This window comes from Pteropus medius, unplaced genomic scaffold, assembly GCF_902729225.1.
Source record: "Pteropus medius unplaced genomic scaffold, Ma_sr-lr_union100, whole genome shotgun sequence".
NCBI classification, from domain to species: Eukaryota; Metazoa; Chordata; class Mammalia; order Chiroptera; family Pteropodidae; genus Pteropus; species Pteropus medius.
In genome coordinates, this window is record NW_024349803.1 from 118342 (window position 1) to 138797 (window position 20456).

General features: G+C 56.2%; 1 protein-coding gene across 8 annotated transcripts in view; it reads right to left on the minus strand.

The window, feature by feature from the left end:
* Window positions 1-20456, minus strand: part of COL16A1 (collagen type XVI alpha 1 chain) — a 49192-nt gene that overhangs the window by 4485 nt on the left and 24251 nt on the right. For 6 of the 8 annotated variants that reach the window (XM_039836866.1, XM_039836863.1, XM_039836865.1 and 3 more), the window contains 22 exons: window positions 18415-18468; window positions 18191-18223; window positions 15928-16044; window positions 15803-15844; window positions 15619-15705; window positions 14752-14796; window positions 13784-13828; window positions 11993-12046; window positions 11368-11421; window positions 10826-10879; window positions 9293-9337; window positions 9125-9178; window positions 8802-8837; window positions 8406-8468; window positions 5977-6048; window positions 5739-5792; window positions 4881-4925; window positions 4645-4689; window positions 4269-4322; window positions 3843-3896; window positions 1676-1726; window positions 1223-1312 (listed from right to left, as the gene is read on the minus strand). In XM_039836866.1, coding sequence (XP_039692800.1) covers window positions 1223-1312; window positions 1676-1726; window positions 3843-3896; window positions 4269-4322; window positions 4645-4689; window positions 4881-4925; window positions 5739-5792; window positions 5977-6048; window positions 8406-8468; window positions 8802-8837; window positions 9125-9178; window positions 9293-9337; window positions 10826-10879; window positions 11368-11421; window positions 11993-12046; window positions 13784-13828; window positions 14752-14796; window positions 15619-15705; window positions 15803-15844; window positions 15928-16044; window positions 18191-18223; window positions 18415-18468 — 1248 coding nt within the window. The remainder of the gene's footprint in view (window positions 1-1222; window positions 1313-1675; window positions 1727-3842; window positions 3897-4268; window positions 4323-4644; window positions 4690-4880; window positions 4926-5738; window positions 5793-5976; window positions 6049-8405; window positions 8469-8801; window positions 8838-9124; window positions 9179-9292; window positions 9338-10825; window positions 10880-11367; window positions 11422-11992; window positions 12047-13783; window positions 13829-14751; window positions 14797-15618; window positions 15706-15802; window positions 15845-15927; window positions 16045-18190; window positions 18224-18414; window positions 18469-20456) is intronic. The other 2 variants (XM_039836870.1, XM_039836868.1) reach the window with 1 other exon arrangement.

The following is a 20456-nucleotide window of genomic DNA, read 5'->3' on the forward strand; positions in this document are numbered from 1 at the left end:
TTGTTTGATGTCCTGGCATCTCACACACTCTCTGGCTCTCAGTATGTGTTAAATGTTTGCTGAATGAAGGTGAGAGCCAGAGATCTGGTCAGGGCAGCCTGAGCCTGCACCAGAACAGGAGAGGCTGCCTTCTGGGCCCCGCTCGCCTGCTTCTGGTGGATGCTGGGGAAGAAGAATCTGTGACTGCAAGGCAGATTCATCCAGGGATGCTGGAAGCTCCTGAGCCCTTAGGCAGGGAGGGCGGAGGGCTGGAAGGGACCTGCCTGCGTAAGGTCTGGGGCAGGAATCAGAGTTGGGGAGGTGAGACTCGGCCCTCTTGGCAGATGGGCTGACCAGTCGCCTCTGCTGCAGCCCCATTCCAGGCCACCGGCCCCAGGGTCATTGCTACTGCTCCCCAGAAGAAAGTCGGCTTTGATGGAAAGCACCCTGACCCGGGAGCTGGGAAGCCTGGGTTCCTGCCTTAGCTCCACCAGCAGCAGGCTCTTCATCCCTGAGACTGATAATCAGTTGCACCTGATGCGGTTCACCTGTCTGAAACCTTTGAGGCGGGGCGTGTATAGCAGAGTGGCTAAGGACACAAGTTCTGGAATCAGGCAGGCTCTTCCACTCACTAGCTGTGTGATTCTGAACAACCTACTTAACCTTGATGAGCTTTGGTTTCCTCATCTGTAAAATGGGGACAATCAGACCTACTAAATAGGGTTGCAGTACAGATTAAGTGACAAAATGTCAAGCTCTTAGTTCACTATCAGTATATCATCAGTGACTAATATATTATAACTCTTAGTATTAAACACTAGCTGAGACCAAGGAGTGTTTTCTGAGTTGCTAAGAAGGCTTCAGTAATAACCCCGTGTTTCTAGTTCTTGACATTTAAGTTTTCTGTGGTTACCAACACGCTCCCCTAGGGAGAGGGCGGGGCAGATAGGGGCCAGTCTCCTGTGCCTGACACCTAGTCAAGGGATCTGTGTAAGTGGTGCTGGTCCATGGTCAGAGGCAGTGGCCCGATGTACATACAGTTCACACAGCACTGTCTGGCTTGCAGGCCTTGCCCCTTCATTCAAACATGATGCGATCCTCAGGCACAAGCTCCACACTGCCATCTTACATGTTAGCAGCCTCTCCCCCTCTCTGGAGACCCCAGATATGCAATGCTGTGCTCAACTGACAACAGCAACTGGCCCTTTGCCCTAGGGCTGTGCTTTAAGAGGTGGGGTCTTACTGGGGGGCCAGGGTGTCCAGGTGGGCCGGGCTGGCCTGGAAGGCCTGAGAGGCCCCTTTCTCCAGTGGCTCCCCGGTCTCCTTTCAGGCCCTAGAGAAAAAGAAGGAAGGGGGATGGTGAGAGGAAAGGGCAGCGAGAAAAGTAAACTCTTCTTAGCCAGAGGCAGAGGCTGTGGTGCCAGGAACCCAGGAACCGCGCCTCCACCCCTGAGGCCCCACAGGGGTTGCTGGTGCTGCTTGAACTCGGGGCAGGGCCCTGGGATGGCCTCCGGCCCTCTCCAAAGGCCTTCACCACATGTTGATTGGGGAGACCTCTGGAGGCAGGAGAGGCTGAGCAGGGTGGGGAGGGATGGGGGCAAACTATTCTCCATCCCCCAGCTCCCTCCGAAAGGAGCCCAAAGCAGAGCAGGGACAAACTCCTGGAAGGGAGGGGTGTAGAGAGCCTGTCACTCACCACTGCAGAGATCCCAGCTGGGCCTGGCTGGCCTGGAGGCCCCTGTGGCCCCTAAAGAAAAACAAAGTCAGCGGGATGGAAAGAGTTTCCAGTAATAAGGCCCCTGGGAAGCAGCGAGGGACCGACAGAAGGAACAGGCCCTGACCTTCATCCTAAACCTTCCTTCCCTTCTTGCACTTGAGCTTCTGCCAGAAGATGTGTGTCAGAGCTCAGGCCTGGCGGTCCCTGAGCACACAGGCCCCTCGTGCCTGCCGCATACTCAGTGGTACATCTGGGGCTGTGCTAAGGGGATGACCTGGGACTCAGAACCAAGTGCAGAGGGCAAAGGCCTGAAGGAGTTACCAGTGTGGGCCTGGGTGTCTTCTGAGCCCCCTGCCGCCCCCTCCTTCTATTATTCTGTGGGGGGAGCAGACAGCAGGAGCTGGAGGGGTCTATGCAGCAGGGGGCGAAGGGCAGGTGAGACAGCGGGGGAGGCGATACTTGGCCCTCTTGGCAGTTGGGCTGACCAGTCACCAGCACCAATCTCAGACCTCTCCAGTCTCCTGCTGCTCCCCCACCACGGAGGGCAATGAGACTGGAACCCTCGAACGCTCAGGCGCGCTCCCGCCATGCCCGGGATGAGCCTTGTCAGAATCCCCTCCCCTATCTCTCCACATGCTCGCTGAGGCACAGCTCCAATGTCACCTCCCTGGACAAAACTACCCCGGGCTACTCAGGGTTCCTAGGGCACACAGGTCTCTCTCAGAGTACTTCCTTCCGTACTCATAAATGGAAAGTTCTGGAGGCATGGTCTCTGAGTCAGGAATGCCCAGCACTGAGACCGGCACACAGCAGGTGGCTGGATGGACGGAGGTGAGAAGAGGGGCCCTGTGCCCCTCTGGTCCCCAGCCCCCCAGTAAGTCTCCAGTGGGGATACAATTCAGAGTGTGTGACTCCTTCTTTCATCTGTAAGATGAGGGGGAACCAAACTAGACCTGGGGTCCCCAATCAGGGGCCTCTGGACCCCCTTGAGTTCAGAAAAATAGTGATGAGGACCTAAGAGTTCTGTTTTTTGGTCATGAACTATTTATAACATTTCCAAAAGCCTCCTGGAAACTGTACAAGCAGCCACAATAGGGCTGCAATAAAATGCCAGTGCATTTGCTTTTCTCTGGAACTCCACCAGCTTGGCGCCGTCACACTGATCAAAGGCACCCATTGGCAGTCATCTATGTTACTGATGAGTAAAGTAGACGGGAAATCCATTATTGCTTAATAAATATCCTCTCCAAGTTGCTCTGTCTCAGTAAATACACACAACCCACTTACCCAGCTGCCCAAGCCGCAAGCAGGAGGCACTCTTTAAAAACTGCTCCCTGCTGCACCAAGTCCTCTACCTCCAAACACATGCCAGACCTGTCCACTCACTGCTCTGCCACCACCTTCCATCCATGGCCGAAAAGCCTCCCGTGATATATCTTCTCCTACTGGCGTGTGTGCATGCGCGCGTGCACACACACACACACACACACGCACACGCCATGCCTCCAAGGTCCTTCACCATCTGCATCATGTCCTGTCTGAGCTCAACCTTCTGGTTCCCACTCACACCACCCTTGAACTCTACTCCAGCCACGCTGACCTTGGGGCTCCCCAAACATACCAAGCCCCTCCCTGCCTCAGAGTCTTTGCATCACCTGTCCCTCGCCTCTGACCTGGATGCTCTTCCCACAGACTGCTGGACATCTGGCTCCTTCTTGCCAAAGTTTCCTCTAAAGTCACCTCCCAGTCCCTCCCTGTGACATTGCATCCCTGCCTGATGCTTCCACATTTGTTTGTTGTGCCTTCATGGAAGCTCTGGGATCAGGGACCTTGTCCATCTTGCTCACGACCTTAGTCCAGTGCTTGGAACAGTGCCTGGCATGGAGCAGTTGCTCAAAAATTATTTGTTGAATAACTGAATGATCTTTGTTTGACCAGTAAATTTGAATGTACCCAGAAAAATAAGAATACGGCAAAAAGCCTGGGAACCACTGGATTGGGTGAGCCCAAAGCCCCTTATGGCTCTGCATGGCTGGGGCCGCTTCTGTGGTGAGTTCTTTTAGGTCATCACCACCTTGTTCACCACCACCCAGCCCTCATGGAATCCTAACTCTCACAGAGGCAGAGGCAAAAACAGTGAACTCACAACGTGGCCAGGGGGGCCGGGTCTTCCCTGGGGTCCCATGGCACCAGGCTCACCCTGAAGGAGTCAAGAGAAAAAGAAGAAACAACACAGAAACAGACTTATGTGGAGCTGTTAGTGGGAGAGGGTTGAGCAGAGCAGGTGGGATATCGATGGTCCAAGGAGCCGAGCTGAGCCCTGGCTCCAGGCCTAAGTCTTTCAGGGCCTGAGGCACCAGCCCTGCCCAGGCATGTTGCTGGAGAGAGAAAGCAGAGCCCCCAGCCTGAGAAGGCTAGTGACCCAACGGCCTGTACACAGGGGGGCCAGTTACAACTCTTAAGGAGAGAGAAGGTCAAGATATGCAGTGTTGGGCAAAACCTCCTCGAGAGGGTCAAGGAGGAAGGGGCTGCATCTCTGACTCAGCCGCACGTATAGACCCCCAGCCTTTACCTCCGCTCCGGGCCGACCACTGCTGCCTGGGGGACCTGGCTTTCCACAGTCACCCTGGAAGAGAGAGAGGCCACTGGAGCTCACTAGATCTCCACTTGGCTCCCCCCACCTCGCCAAGTTGACCCCACATCAGAGGGGTCCTGCCACCTGTGCCACCTTTAGCCAGAGGCTCTCGGATGCCCTGAGGCTGATATACAAGTAAAACCCTGACCCAGTCTGCCAGGCACCAGTGGCTTCAGGAGGCTTAGATGCTGGGATGGCATCTTAGCCAAGGGTCAGGTGGCACTTCCACTCTGGCTCGGTTGCCACATCTGCCTGGCGTCAGGCTTCGAGGAGAGCGGAGAAGACCTGCTTGCAAAGGTCACCAGGCCCTTACCTTTGGCCCTGGGAGGCCAGGATGTCCTGTTTTCCCCTTGAAGCCCTGGAAAAAAAACAGGGAGCTGCAACGTCCTTCGCCTCAACCAGAGGCTTAGTCCCACTCCTCCTTCCTCAGGTTAAACAAATCAGATCCATCCAGGGAGGAGCCGAGCTGCCCCACCCACCAAGGCGGAGCTGTACCTGCTCAGCTTCGCCACCTCCCACCTCCCAGCTCCTTCCTGCAGCTCAACTTACTGGGGGTCCCATGAGTCCAGGCGGGCCGGCGGGACCAGGATCCCCCTAGGGAAAGAGATCAGGGTCATTGAGACAAGAGCTTCATCCAGCTTGTACCCACCCAACTCATTCACCATTGTGTTCTCCCTTCTCCAGCTCTCCTGGGATGGAGGGATATTATATTGAGCTGAAGGAAGACACCAGGCTGGGCATAGCCTCTGACTGGCTGTGGCCCCTGCGTGAATCCCAGCCCCTCTCAACCTCAGTTTTCTTTCTTTTGGGTACAGAAGGGGGTCAATCTAGATGCTCCGCCCTTTGCAATGGTCCCAGCCCTTTCAGATTCCCCAGCAAAACCAGACCCAAGGATCAAGGCCCGTTTGAATTCTTCTATGTCTGTAGCCTGGTTCTTTCTGACATCAGCCTATTTGGGTCACTCGGGTTAATCTTCCCACTCACAGGCTAGGAACCTCTGATTCCAGACAATGGGAGCTTTGGACAGGGCTAGGGTCTGGGTTCCTTATGCCTCTGTGGCAGCTCAGGCCCATTTTGCCTGCACAAGCCCCAAGCTGAGCACCCAGCCCAGTGGGGCCCTGAGGTTTCTTTAGCTGCCTAAGTTTCTAGATAGAAATTTACTCCCTTCGCTGTTCTGCCTTTTGTGAGGCCAAGCTCATCCAAGCTGGTTAAGCTCCCAGGAGAACTGAGAAACCAAGGTTCCATCAGGCAGGTGGGGTGTGGTGAAAGGCAGACAGAAGGAAGGCATGGGCACCCTTGACAGAGGTGGGGGGCCACTTCAGTTCCCTTTATCAGGGTTCCCTTGACTTCGGCTCTTGGAAAAGGAATTAAAAGGAAGGGGCTGCCCTCCCCGGCCCATCATCTCACCCGCAGGCCAGGCTTGCCGTCCTTCCCATCCAGACCATCCAGACCGGCGGGACCCTAGAAACAGGAAAAAAAGTCTCTGCATGGCCATGCTGGAACTCTCGGAGTGGGGAGGCCTGACCCAGCGCCTCCACCCTCTCCACCCCTCACCCAACTCTCAGCCCTGCCAAACACACACTTGTGCACGCACGTGCCCCCACACACATACCACGCCTGTCAGCCTAAGAGGGTACACACTCACCTGAATCCCAGGAGGTCCTGGCGGCCCAGGGGGACCAGGCATGCCTGATGGGCCTCGAATCCCCTCACTGCCCTGGAAACAAGCCCCCCAACAAAGTCAGCAGGCCCTCACCCCATGCCGGAGACCCTGGGCCACGGGTTCGGTGACTACTGGAAGTCAGGACAGCTGGCTTCTAACTGGATAGGTTTGACACACCATTCTCCCAGGAGGCTCTGTCTTCATTCGCAAAGTACCCCACTTTCCTCACTGTTCCCCGAGTCTATTCAGTCCAGCACCTTCTTCAGGGCTGATCAGGGGCTGGCATGGTGCTGGCTCAGCAGCACGCGCTAACTGAAGGCATTCAACTCACTTGGGTCTCAACAAGGTACCAAGTACTATATAGCCTCTGATTCCCCCAGATGGAAAAAGGGTGGCCCCTGTCCCTAAGGAGCTCAGAGTCCCATGAGGGTCACAGGCCCTACAATCAGGGGCAATGCAACAGTCCGTGTGCTCTGTGTGAATAAGGGGCTATAGGAGTTCAAAAGACAGAGTGGCTGACTCGAGCCAGGGCCAGGGAAAGTGCCACGGAAGAGTCACCAGATGTTAGACTCTGCAGGATGTCTGCGGTTTGCACAGGTGGAGGAGAAAAGGGAATGCCACGTGGAATTTCAGAGAAGGATGAGGATTTGGAAGTGGTCCCATGCCTGGCCTAGCCGGGGTGTCTGGGGAGCCCATGTGATGGGTGGATTGAAAGAGGAGGCTAAAGGAGTTAGAGCCTGGTTGGGGGTGGGCCCTGAATGCCACGCTCAACTTTATCAAAGAGACTAGTGATTTTCAAACTGTACTTCTCAGAGCCCTGAGGGCCTGAAGTGGGGGCCCAGAGGGTGGGACTCCAGGACTCCCTATACTTGCTTTAGCCAGAGCAGCTCCATTTGTATCTGTTTTATAGACTGAGTGTTCACATGACCTTTTGTATGATGGAAAGGCTTGGGGACTGCAAAATAAAGTCTGAAAACTGCTGCTACCGGCACTGGGGAGCCATTGAAAGTTCTAAGTAGGGGAGTGATGAGAACAGACATGTGAATTAGAATGCTTATAGGGTAAGGGAAGGGGAGGAAGTCAGCTCAGTGGGGAAGGCTGCTGCATTCTCCAGTGGGGAGAAGGGGGCTACCCTGGAGCACTGGCTATGGGGGTGGCCGAAGGGAAGGGATCCAGCTAGAGAGAGACCCCCACAGAGTGGGGAAAAGAGCTCTGGGTGGCATTGCAATGCCACCTACAACCAGGAGGGGTCAGCATAGCCACAAGAAATGTCAGCCCCACAGGGAGTTGGGAGTGAGAACCACTGGCCAGAGGTTTGGGATGCTCTGCAATGACCAACCTAAGGAGAGCAGGCTGCCCTGGAGTACAGAGCAAGGACAGAGGACTCTGGCAGGGGCTGCCACCAGGTCCCTCACAGAGAAGGGAAGGAAGGTGGCCCCCACCACAGCCTCAAATATGGCTAGTAAGCACTGGCTCAGGGAGGTAGCCAAGGGCCTGGGGGCTCTCCTGGGCTGGGAGGGAAGTCTCAGCTTTGTCTCTGACTTGCTGTGTGCCCCTGGGATGCCTCAGCCACTCTGGGCCTCCTTTTCTCACCCAAACAGTGAGTAGTTAGACCAAGTCGGCCCTTCTGTAAGTCCCTTCCAGCTCTAAGAGGCTGTGCTATGTGTGCTTCCAGAGGAAAGGGGCTCCCCACGAGGGCGTAGGCCTCTCTCTGGGCCATGATCAACCTGATCCAAGCTCGCAGTCAACTCTAGGGCCTCATTACATCACTCACCCATTGCATCTCGGGAGCCTCGAGACTGGGCTGAGACAGGGACATCAACCCCCAGACCAAGGCAGTTTAGCAAGCCAAAGCCGAGGGTAGCCAGTGTGGGGGCTCTCCAAACTTGTTGCCAGGCCACAGGGCCCTCTTTGGCACTCGTGGATAAGCCCTCCAGGTTGATTTCTTCCCACTATTGTCAGACCTAGAAGGCAAATGCCCAGAGCTCCTCCTGCTGTGGGGCTTCCAGTCTCAGCGAGCTTCCTCCATCTCAAATCTCCCCTGCCTCCTTCCCGCTTAGGAAGATGAAGCTGGCCTGGGCTGGCCTGTCACATCCTAGTCACCCACCTCTCACTATAGCCCTCCGCCTCCTCCCCACCCACCCTCTTCCATCAGGTGGGTTCCTTGGCCGCACACAGGCTGGCAGGTGTTCTAGGCCCAGCTGCCATCCCTAGGAGCCTACTGCGTGGTCCCGGGGCCTTGTTGCTGGTAAGGGAGTTGCTGGGGCCATCCTGGAGCCCTCCCCTTTCCCCTCCCTGATGTAATCGAGGAAGTCCTTGAATTTCCAAAGGCCTGCTGCTGGGGGTGGGACAGGGGTTGAGAGCCATATAGCCCAGATCTGTGACTGTGGCCAACATGGGGTTCTGCTCACCTTCTCTGCTTGGGGGCCGGGTGGGCCAGGGGCTCCCTCTTTGCCTGGGAATCCAGGGGGACCCTATATCAACAAAGGAGAAGGTGGAAATGAGCATGGGTCTGAAGGGGGAGCTCCCCTTCCTTCTTCCTGCTGTGTGTGCTTCACTGTTGTTGATGCTTTCTAGAAACACCACCCAGGAGCATTGAGTCTGGCGGGCCTGCTGGGCTGGGGCCCACCCAGGAGGCTCTGCCCTCCAGGTCCTGGCTTCTGGAATCAGGCCTGGACACCCAGGCCGTTTCTCCCCTGCCTCTTCCCTCCCCTCTCCAGGCCCATCTTGTCCAGCCTGGCTTGGTCAGGCCTGCCCCTCCCAGATGGGATCACATCAGACAGAACTGGCTTTGTATCTTCACTCACCGGCGGGCCTGGAAAGCCTGGCTGGCCTTGAAATCCCTAGGGGAAGAAGCAAGAGACAGTTTGCTGTGCCACCTCCTCTCCCGTGCCTGGCCACCCAGGCGGAAAGAGTTGCTTCTATCCGTGGGGCCTTGCTTTCCACTCTGCCTAAGATGGCCAGCAGGTGAGGCTCTGGGCATGAGGTGGGAGGTCACAACTCAAGATGCATGGGGACTGGGAGACGAGAGCTGGTCACCCCTCCACACGAGAGGGTCCTACCCCTCACTGCCCACCCCCAGCCATCCACTGTGGTCAGGACAGCTAGCTGGGTCCCAGTTGTCACTTACCTGGTCACCCTTCTCACCCGAGTTCCCTTGGGGTCCTCGCTCTCCTCGGGGACCCTGTCACCACGGACAACAATGCAGTTGAACTCAATCTCTTTCCCCTCAAGTCCTGGGGCAGGACCAGTATCAGGGGTCCCCATGTCCACATCTCCCTGTCCCGCCCTCCCTCACCGCTGGTCCTGCGGGACCTGGGAGGCCTTCAGATCCTGGTGGGCCCTGGGGACACAAAAGAGCAGAATCAGTCACTCTGACTGGAGGGGATAGGCAATGAGGGGGTGGGGCAGGGGACAGGGGCACAGAGCAGAGGCAGGTGATGTGGTAAGAAGACCCCCTAAGCCAGCAGGACTCCTCTCCCTGGTTTGTTCAGGCTTCTCCTCTCTTGCCTAAGCGACTGAACCAACTTCTTAACTAGTCCTGCCACCTCCTGGCTCATTCCGACTCAGCCAGCAACTGGCTGCCATCTTCACTTCTTCAACACAGCTCTCTCTCTCCAAAACCTTCGCAGCTCCCCTCTGCCAACTGAATGAGGGGCATGCCTTCCGCCGGCGCTGGGCTTCGGGGCATTCTGTGATCCGGTACCAATCACCCTTCCGGCTTCACTTCCCTCTCCCTTTCTCATCTTCTGCCTTGCTTAGTCAGCCGCTGTGCCCTAAACACACTCTAGGCATTCACACCCGGGGCCTTTGCACGGCTGTCCCATAGACCTAGACTTCCCACCATTCTCAGACCCCTTCTAGGTCTCTTGAAATCGTCCAAGAAATCTTCAGCGCCCCAACCCATGGCCTCTCCCTCTGGGAGTCCCCAGTACAGACGACCATGTGTCCCCCTCCCCGACGCCATCCAGGGCTCAGCCCAAATGCCGCCTCCTCAGAGGCCTCCCTGACCCTCCTCTCACAGCACCCTACACACGGCCCAAGCCCTTTACCTATTTTCTCCATTGGTTTTACTTCTCATAATTTGTATGTATTTGTTTATTCATCTGTTCCTTGCCTCCCCCACTGGAATGTGAGCTCCATGAAGACAACGGATGCAATTGCACCCTCAGAGCCAGGCGCCCAGCAGGCCCATGTGAAATATTTGGTATTAAATGAATGCACGGCAGGGTTTGCCGCACCCACTGGGGCCTCGCCTACAGGGCAAGGAGGAAGGGTAGGCTAAAGTTTGGGAAGTTTATCACAAACACATTCCAGGACGAGTGTCAGCTCCACCTTAACTCACTAACTAGCTGCGTCACGTGAGCCTCAGTGTCCTCATCTGACAGCAGCTCAGGTCCTGAGCTCAGTGAAGGCCTGGCTCTGCAAAGGGTGGCTCCGGGCTTGCAGCAAACAGGCCAGGTGGCTGAGCTGGGTCTAGAACCCAGGCCTGGCCATCTCTGGCCTGCCCCTTCCAGCCTGCCTTTGCTGGGCTGGGGGCAGTTTCCTGGTCCCCCTCCCCTCGGCGGCCTGGGCCGTGGGCTCCAATAATCCTGCTGGGATCCTCCTCACGCTCGCTCCTGCCTCCGCAGCCACCAGTCTGTGCTGACTGCTTGAGCCGGAGCTGGAGTGACTCAGGGGACAGGGAAGCAGGGGTCATGTCCTCCCATCACAGGCTTCTGGGAAAATCTCTAGCGGTGGTGGTGGAGGCCGAGGTGGAGGCGGTGGGCAGGGATCAGCTCCCTTTGAAGGCTCCCGCCTGCCCCCGCGCTAAGCTGCGACTCAGACTCACCGATTCTCCCTTCTCTCCCGAGGGCCCAGTGTAGCCACGCTCTCCCTTGATGCCCTGACAAGCAAGCAAAGAGAGAGAGTGGAATTAGCCCCGCGGCCCGCTCATCACAGTGCTAATGTGAGGGGTGGAGACTACAGCTGGCACACAGACAGTTGGGGGAGGAGAGAGGTCGGCTGCTCCTCACCCACCACTGTGGCTCTCAGTGGGAAGCGGGTACATGCCCGCCCGGCAGGCTCCTGTATGGGGTGGCACCTCTGTGCTGTCCTTCCAACTCTCTCAACCTCCCCCGGAAGCAGATCTTAGTCTCGCCGGGTCCTGGCTTCTCAGTGCAGTAACTGTAGAGAGCTCCCAAATTAGAGTGGTGGGGCCAAGCCACAATACCAAAGGGACTTACAGTAGGGGCTGTGCACGGACGGCCTGGCAGAGGCACGGGCTGAAATGCTTAGAAAGGAAGGAGCCTGCCAAGGGATGTCCAAGCCTGGTCCTGTCCTGACTACCACCCCAAGGCCCTGGTACCCCAGAACCAAGGTCCCCTTACTCACAGGCAGTCCTGGGGGGCCCATGGCACCTGGGTAGCCAGGTTGCCCTGGAGGACCCTGCAAAGAAAAGTAGACATGATAGATCAGCTCCCTAATGTTTCTGTTTTCCCCTTCCGGGGCAAAAGAGTGGTCAAAGCCGGAAAGCCTGGAGCCCCCACTCAGCAGGCACCCGCCCACCCCAGCACAGCCACCACCATGGGCCATTTCCCCAAAGCCCAGGTTCCCTAGGTCTTGACTGCCACCTCAGGCCTGGGGCTGGTGACAAGCACCAGCCTGACCAGGACCCTGGGAGCTGAGCCACAGGAAAAGGCCCAGAACAGGGAGTGACAAAGACTAGGGAGTGGGGACCAGAAAGGACCTGCTGAGTGCTGCAGGCAGAGGGAAGGTAAAAGCCCCCGGGGGTACTGGTAGAAGCCAGGGGCCAAGGGTATTTGCCCTTACAGAGACCGGCCTCCCTTGATCCTAAGGGGGTATGAAGACCCCCATACTGAGGGAATCAGAGCCGAGGGGCAGAGAGTTTCGAAAGGAGTCCACTTCCCATCTTCCACACAGCAGTCACCCCTGGGGCTCAGACTCTATCTCCCCAGGGCCCTTCGTCTATCTCCAACCCCTGCCAGCTTCCTCTTACCAGTTCCCCCTTCTCTCCTGTCAGGCCCCTGAGGCCTCGCTCTCCTTGAAGACCCTTGGAGAGAAAAATCATGAGAAACCGCAGGAGAGAGCATTCCCCGCCCAGCCCCTGACTCCTGCCCCCTGCCCTGTGGCCTCTGTTCCCATTCCAGGCAGAGGTAGGGGTTGCTGGTGGCTACCCTACAGCCCCAGCAAGATGTCCACAGGGAGTGAGCCCCACAAAGGTAACTGTTGGAGGTATAAATTCTCTTATATAGGTGCCTCTCAGAAGCACATCCCCCAAGACAGGTAACTATAGAGATATGCCTCCAAGGTGAGTGACTCCCAGAAGGTACCTCTCAGGCAGGTGGCTGTCACTGGTGTGCCCTACTGTGGCAATTGTCTGGGGTGCACCTTTAGGAAGGTGACACATGTGGGCTCCCCTTGAGGGGCAACTGTCAAGAGAAGTGTCCCTAGAGTGATGCTCCCCCCAAAATGCATCACTAGATACCCGACACTTACCTGTCCAAGTCCCCCCCACCCCAGCCCAAATCACCTTCTTTTAGGGATGCAGGGAAGAGACACGGGAAGGCTCCCTCCAGAGCAGTCCCCATCACTTTTCAGGGTGGAAAGGGATATCAATTTCAATGGAAGCCAGAGCCCTCCGCCCCTCCTCACTCCCTGCCCTGGCCTTCACAGATTCACCGCACTATTAAGGGGTTGTGTCTGCCCCTTCTCCCTTTTGCCCACAAGAGATGGTACCCAAACCTTTCCAGAACACAAGAGAGATGGCTAGACGGACATATGGCCCCTTCACCCAAGCAAGCAGAAACAGACAAGGTCTGGCCAGGATGAGGACGTGGGGACAGTGGAACTGCGACAAGGAGGGGCCCTGCTCCCTGGGCCTCCATCACCGGGCCTGGGAGAAGAAGAGCCAGGCTCCGGGAACACAAAATCTGACAAACAAGAGGTTAGTGTCCATGACCCAGGAGGGAGCAACAGTGAGGATGCAGATGATTTAAACACACTTGTGACGATGACGAAGGCAGAGCAATTAACGACACCGGGCAGAAGGAGCAGGCCAAGATACTGGGCACAGAGGGGCAGGGCCCCACGACACCCAGAAACCCAACTGGCTGGCATCACAGGTCCAGCCTTGGAGCAGACTGGGATTGGAGCCAAGGAAGAGGAAAGAAAGAGGAGGAAGCTGAGAGTTTCCTCTAGGATGATGGGAAAGGTGCAAGCATGGCCACCTTTCGGTCCCCAGGGTGCTTCTGGACAGCCCTGCCAAGCAGCAGGGCAGCAAACCTGTGCCAGCTTGCACTGCGAGGCCCTAAAGCTTTGGCATCTCTGCTGGGCTCTGTGCCAGGTACCTGGCAGGGCCCCAAGAATGACTTTCAGCAAATCTTCAGTCAACACCAAAGGTGGGAGAAGCAGGAGGCAGAAACGAAAAGGGAGGAATAAAAGAGGCCCCTAGAGGCACCAGCTTAAAATAAGAAAGCGAAATAGCTCCAGAGGTCTTTTTAAGGAGTGATGTGTGATCGTGGAAGAGGAAAGGGAAATGGAAGCGGAGAGAAGAGAGATGAGGGAGAGAAAGCAGACGGGGGAGAAAGGAGAATGGGAAGAAGGCGGAGCCTGGGAGAATGTCTAAGCTGTTTGGACCTCTGGGAACCTGTGTCGTTAGCTACCATGCCTGCAGGGGGACGACGACAAACACGCAGGATGGAGGTGAGGGCGTGACAGGGAGACAAGCAAAAGCCACAGAGACCTGGCTGGTGGGGGAAGGGGAGGTCGAGCAGCACTAGGTTCTTACAGGCAATCCGGGGGAGCCAACAGCACCAGGAAAACCTGGGGGGCCCTGGTGGGAGAAACAGGCAGGTCACATCTCACAAGCACAGTCTCCCTGGGGCACAGTCTGGGGCTGAGGGGGTCATGGGAGAGGTCACGGGAATATTTCAAGGCAGCTGGAAAGGAGATTCGTTGGAAGTCTTGGCCCAGAGGTATCTACTCCTCCCCTTGGCTCCAGGAAAAATGGCTCTGCCATAAGCAGAGACACGAAACAGCCCCCAGAATCAAACAGCCCTTCCCAAGTCTTTCCGAGTCTAAATGGGCTAGAAGCCCCTCAGGCCTGTTACCTGACTTCCACAGGCCCCCAGGTGGGTGGCTCCCTGGTTCTAAGATAGCTCCCACCAGCCATTTTTCCTCCAAAGAAAGCATTTTTCAGTTCTTCCAGTCTTTTCTAGTCACTTCTATTTTCCTGCCATATGAACGCTACAGAGGACTCCAGGGTGGATGCTCCTGGTCTGGCCTTTGTAGACTTGTCCTAGAAATGGCCCTACAGAGCAATGGAGGGCAGCTCCATCTCAGCCCCTGGCCCCTGTAGGAACTGGTGTCACAGGGGCATGGAGAGATCTGGCCAGGGCGCCACACGCTTTCCTGGCTGCGGAGACCACAACTCAGAAGCCTAGGACCCCTGCCCACGGCAGCCTGGATCCCTTGTGCAAAACATAGCAACGATGGGGAAGGGAAACACAGGTGCCACCCCCGAGGGCCTCTTCTAGGCAGGACCAGGGCAGAGCGGGCAGAGCAGGCCAGTTCCAGGGCATTTGGTGGTGGGAGTCTGCAGTCCCCACAGATGCTCTGACGGGGAAAGGAGCAGGCAGTGGAAGTTCCCCCTTCTGCCCTGCCCAGCTTCCTGAAGACAAAGCAGCAAAATGGTGTTGGAGCCCTGTGACCCCTCTGAGAGCTTCTCAAGTGGACCAGGAAACCACAGATACTTACAATAGGGCCTGGAGGACCTGGGGAGCCCCTCATGCCAGGCGGACCCTGCAAAAGAAGCCAAGGGAAATGGATGAAGAGGCTCAGGCCCCACAGAGCCTGGGGTCTCAGCAGCTTTCCTACCATCGGCTCACCACAGCCAGAGTCGACAGGCAGCTGATGTCAAAGCAGGATGTTAAAGCTGATGTTCGACCTTTCATTCAGTTCATTCGATTACCCAAAAAAAATTTACTGAGCAGCTGCTATGTACCAGGCACTGCTCCAGGTGCTGGGGATGCAGCAATAAACAAAACACAAAAATCTGTGCCTTCTGATCTTACGCTCTAGGGGAGAGGTGGACGGTAACAAAAGGACAGGGGCTGACACATGATTTGGTGCTCAGTAGATACCTATGGATTGGTCCTAAATCAAGGAAATATACAGTAGGTCCGACAGTGATGACTGTGATGCAGGGAGGGGGACTGGGGGGGTCCTAAGATTTGAGGGGTTCAGTTTTAGAGAAGGCGGTCAGGAACATCTCCCTGAGGAGGTGATATTTGAGCAAAGGGCTGAAAGGGTGACGGAGCAAACCCCAGAGAAGAGAGCTGCAGGCAGAGGAAGCAGCTAGGCCAGGAGAGGGAGTGTGTCCCGTGGACCAAGAGCACCAAGGAGGCCAGTATGTAAGGGGAGCAGGTGAGGTCAGAGCAGGAAGGGGTGCCAGCTGACCTAAGGCCTCGGAGGCCCCTGAAGGACTCCCAAGTGATGGGGAGCCACTAAGGGCCCGAGAAGACATTTGGCAGGAATTAAACTGTCCTCGGGAACTAAGGGCCACTTAGTAGAGACAGCCATCTCAGGGCCCTGCCAAGGTTGGGGCCCAGCCCCTGGTCTTACCTCTTCTCCTCTCTGGCCTGGCTGTCCTGGAGGACCGGGCAGGCCGGGGCTTCCAGCACAGCCTGGCTCTCCCTCGTTGTTGTCTCCCTGGAGTGGATGGATGGAGATGGTGGGGGTGAACTGTCAGGGTCCCTCCCTGTGGGGCTCAAGGCAGGGGGCGAAGAGAAGGCAAGGGCCCCCTCACCCGGGCCTCCTCAGCTCTGGGGCGCTCCCGCTCCGCGAAGCACTGCGGAGGACAAGAGAGGCTGTCAGGTGAGGCTGCCGGAAGCTCTCCCTGCACCAAGGCCACCCCTAAGCCCAGCCCCCTACCCGGGCACAGCTGTCAAGGCCTGGCACGCCGGGGATGCCCTGGTCTCCCTTCTCTCCTTTCTGCAGGAAGGCCGCTGGGTGGGCTCTCTGCCCCTGGACACAGTCCCCGCAGAGGCTCTGAGGAGGGAAAGGGACAGGCAGTGCGGCGTGGGTCTGAGGCCAGGATGGGCCAGATGGGAGAATTCCCCTCTGAATTCAGCCGGGGCACTCAGCCTGGGCAGTCCTCCGCCCACGCTCTCCCTTCTCCCCAGCCACATCCCTGCAGCAGCTTTGCTCCATCCTCAGGGGACCCAATCCCAACACTGACTTCAAGTTTCCTCCAGAAGGAAGCTCTGGTGGGGCCAAGCCAAAGCAACTTTCCAGACAGGCGTGTGGGAGGAGGCGGAGGGGCCCGCAGAGGGACCATCTGTCCCTGCTGTTTCTGCACCTTGCACCCACTGCGAGGACATGCCACAAGGATTTGGGCTGAAAAGGCCGGCTCCAAACACCAGCTTTGCCGCCCAAGGGAGCAAAGGAAGCAGCTGCAGGAGCAGCCAGGCCTTTTGCAGGCACCCTCAGGGGTGGAGCCTGCCCTCTTCCCCAGCAGATCCCGATGTCACAGACTCCGAGTTTGCTAGGCCTAACAGTCTTCCCGACAAGAAAGTCTTTCTCTCTTACCTGGGGGTTTTAACCTCTCTGGGTCACAGAGCCCTCTGAGAATTTGACAGAAGCTCTGAGTCCTCTTTCCAGAAAAATAAAACCGACGGGTGAAAACTGGACTATAATTTCAGAGGACTGGGGAGACGCCCTGGAGTCTACGCATGGCCCAGCGCGGTGTCCACAGACCCCCGGGCAGGAGCCCCTCCCCAATCTTCACTGTTCACTGCAAAGCCCAATGACGATGGCTGTCATTTACTCTGCACCCATGTGCCAGCCATCGTAATAGGCCTTTGCACATTGTCACACTCAACCCTGACAGCGCAATAAGGGAGGTCATCTTATAAGCATGGTGGAGATGAGAAAGCCAACACTCAAAGAGACAGCGTGACTCGTCTAAGGTAAGGGAGAGCCTGGACTAGATAAACTCTGGTCTGCTGAGGCCAGAGCTGGCGCTCTGTCCACAGGCGTAGGCTTGCTCCGGGCTGTGGGTGCATGTGGTGGCTGGGACTCCTGGTCAGCACCCCTGGGATGTCATCTGACCCCTTCTCCAGACATTATTTAATTCCTGCTTAGGGCCCTCTTCAGAGCACTTGATGAAGAAAGCATCAGATGGAATGTTACACGGAGAAATGGTAAATCCTGCTGGTGAAGCTACACAATCATTCACTCAGGGGTGGGACCTGGGGGAACCCCAGACTGCCGGAAGCCTAGGGGAGAACCACTGGGGGTTCACTGCCACAGCCCCACTGTGACCTAACACATAACTGCTGCCAGGAGGTTAACCTGACCTCGGGCTGCTTCTGGAGACATCTGCTGTCCAGAGCAGGGGCAGGGCGGGCACTCCCTATGTTCTGTCCTGACCAGGTGTCCATGGTATCGACTAGCCAGTGCTAGAAAGGCGTGGCCAGGACAGGGGGGCTCTGGTGGCCAAGGTGCTGTAGGAGAGACCCCTGAGGACGTTGAGCTGGAGGGCAGAAGAGTTCAGGTCTCATCTCCAGAGGTGACTGAGCAAAGAAGGGTTTTGTCACCGTTGGTCCCCAAGAGGAATCTCTGCACAACTTGGGAGGCCAGACCAAGCCACAGCCCTTGGGTGTGATCTTGACATTGTCTGCAGGCCCTGGCACAGGCCAACTCTCTTACCAGGCCCCAAGTCCCCTTGCACCATTTGAATTGCTTCTCCAATCCTATATCCTCCTAGATTCTTTCTGGATTAACCAGAGGAGAGCCAAAGACTGCTCCCAAGCCCCCATCCAGGATTATCATTGAACATAACCTTGGCAGCAGATCTGATGATCCCACAACTGCACTTTCGCCCTCCCCACTCCGCTCTAGAAGCTGCTGGGCTCTGCCCTAGTGTGACGAGGATACGGGGCCTCACTGGCAGAGGGCTCTGGGGTTGGAACTGTCAACAACATCCACCACGGGGGTACCTTCTCAGTATTCCTTCAAACACTCATGCAGCAGATACTGACGAGGATCTGTTACAAGCCGGGCACCACTCTGGGCCCTCGGAGCCATGCTTGGAGCGCACACTGCCCACAAACAGCTCCGTCTGCAGCTCTCTCTGTGCAGCGCCACCTTTGCCAGTCCCTACTCCCTCCCTCTTACCCTCTCACCCTCTTACCTGAAGGAGGTGCTGTTCAATCGGTAAGGATCCCTGCAAGAGACAGACAGGAAGGCGGGAGACTTATGGCATCAAGTGGAGCCTTGGGAAGTCGCATGCCATCCAGGCTTCTCCCAGCTTCGGAAGCGGGAGACTGGAGGGACCCCTACTGCAGCTCAGGGAGCTGGCCTGGCAGGCTCCTTCCTGGGAAGGGGGCTACACAGTGAGTCCTGGCCGGCACCTACCAGTTCCGCAGTTAGCCCGGGCTGTCCTGGCAAGCCGTTGTTTCCAGGCTCTCCCTGCAGCCAAGAAGACAGGCGAGTGAGTAGACGCCCCTCCCTAGCTCACAGGGCACCCTGTTGCATCCCCACCATGCCCACTGCCTCTTCCCTTCATCCTGTAGAGGTGAGAGCCCATATTCTTAGCTCAAAATCTCCAGACCATTTGTATGTAAAGTTGAGGAAGCCCAGAGGGGTGACCCCCCAAAACCAGTCCAACAGGGAGTTTTTTCCCCACATGTTACAGAAAGGTCAGCATTAGACAGAGGGTTTTCTATATAGTAAGTAACTATTGTTTCTTTCTGTGCTAAGTCCTTTTGCTATATTTCCTCACTGAATCATCACAATTCTATTGGCGAGCTAGGTGTTATCTCCATCTTAAAAAAAGAATTCAGAGAGGGTGAGTAACTGCCAAGGTCACAGGACAAGCAAAGCACAGCTTCGACTCCTTTCTTAACCACTATTTCAGCATCATTTCTCAAAAGAAACTCCCCAGAACATTCATACACCCAGCAAAGAAGAGGCTTAGAAGTCAGACCTAGCTAGGTGCAAATCTCAGCTATCTGTATAACTTTTGGCAGGTTACTTAGGGGAAAAAAAAAAAATCTCTGTGCTTCCATTTCCTTATCCATAAAACAGGGATAGTTTAGGGTGAGGCTTAAAGGAGACCATGGCTGTAAGGAGCTTAGTACAGAGCCCGGCATGCGGGATGCTCATGAAATACTTGACGTCCAGACTCCTTGCTCCCCTTGCAGATTCACGGTGCATATTTGCATATTAAATACTCCACGGAGGCAGGGAGTATATTCTCTTTTAAATCCCCAGTGTCCACCATGGAGGAGGCATGCATTAAATACGTGTTAGGTGAATGCACCGCTGCCCACCCAGCTCTGCCTGCGTGGGCTCTCCTTGGCCTGCTCTGAGTGTTGGCCTCCCTTCAAGTCCCAGCTCCCAGCAACGGAACATGCCATTCTCCCTGCCCAGCCCACCCTATTTCAGGCCCGGCTCGACCGGGACTGTGTCAGACCCCGCGTCAGCCTCCCTGGCCCCTCCTGCACTGCCACACATGTCACCCAGCCCTGCTCATTCTGCATCCTAAATCAGTCAACAGGGTAAAGTGCTTAGAACAGTGCCTTGGGAAAGGGAAAACACCTTGAACTTGTTCGTTATAATTATTCCCTAAATCATTGTTCAAACCCTACACCACTCTGTTGCCTGTGTGTTAGTTTCAAGAATGACTCTTTGTGATTTTCTTTTCCTGCCCTCCCAGAACTAAATGACCCACCTTTGGTTCTACTGTAGAGGTGAAAAGCTATCCAGTCCGCTACTCACTATCTACCTGCTACCTAGCCTCTGAGCCTCAGTTTCTTCTGTGAAACAGGTGAGGATTACACGAGATAACCAAGCAGTGGCCTTGGAGCAGTAAGTGCTGTCTATCTCTGAGCCCGTTTCTGTACCTGAAGAGGGCAGCTGCTGGGCCCTCCCTTTCTTGAAAGGACTACAGGAAACAATCTGGCAAGTAGGACCTGCACCCTGCCTGGCACAGGGCAAGTGCCAATTAGTGGCAGCCTCAGCTTGGTCTGCAGCATTGGCACTGGAGGAAGACTCTGGTGCCTGGGACCGGACTCAGCAGTCACGCTTTTCATCCTCATTCCCCCAGCATGTCTTGGCAGGGTTCACACTCTATCAGCGTGAGCTTGTTAATGGATCACTTTAAAATAACTGCCATGCTTCCCCCAAGCAAACTGCAAGCCCCCTGCAGACAGATTCCTGTGTCCTGGCAGTGTAGCAGGAAGCCCGGACATTTGGTAAATGTGCGGCAGGCCCATGGGGGATCCAGAATTGGCTCTACTTCTGCCTCTGGACAAGACAGAGAAAGCTGTGCTCTCAGTGGAAGCTGCCATCAGCAATGTGTGTGTGTGTGTGTGTGTGTGTGTGCGTGTGTGTCCACACACATATGTGTTTAAAATTACAAAATCAACAGGGCAGTGAGGAGTACACAGTGTATA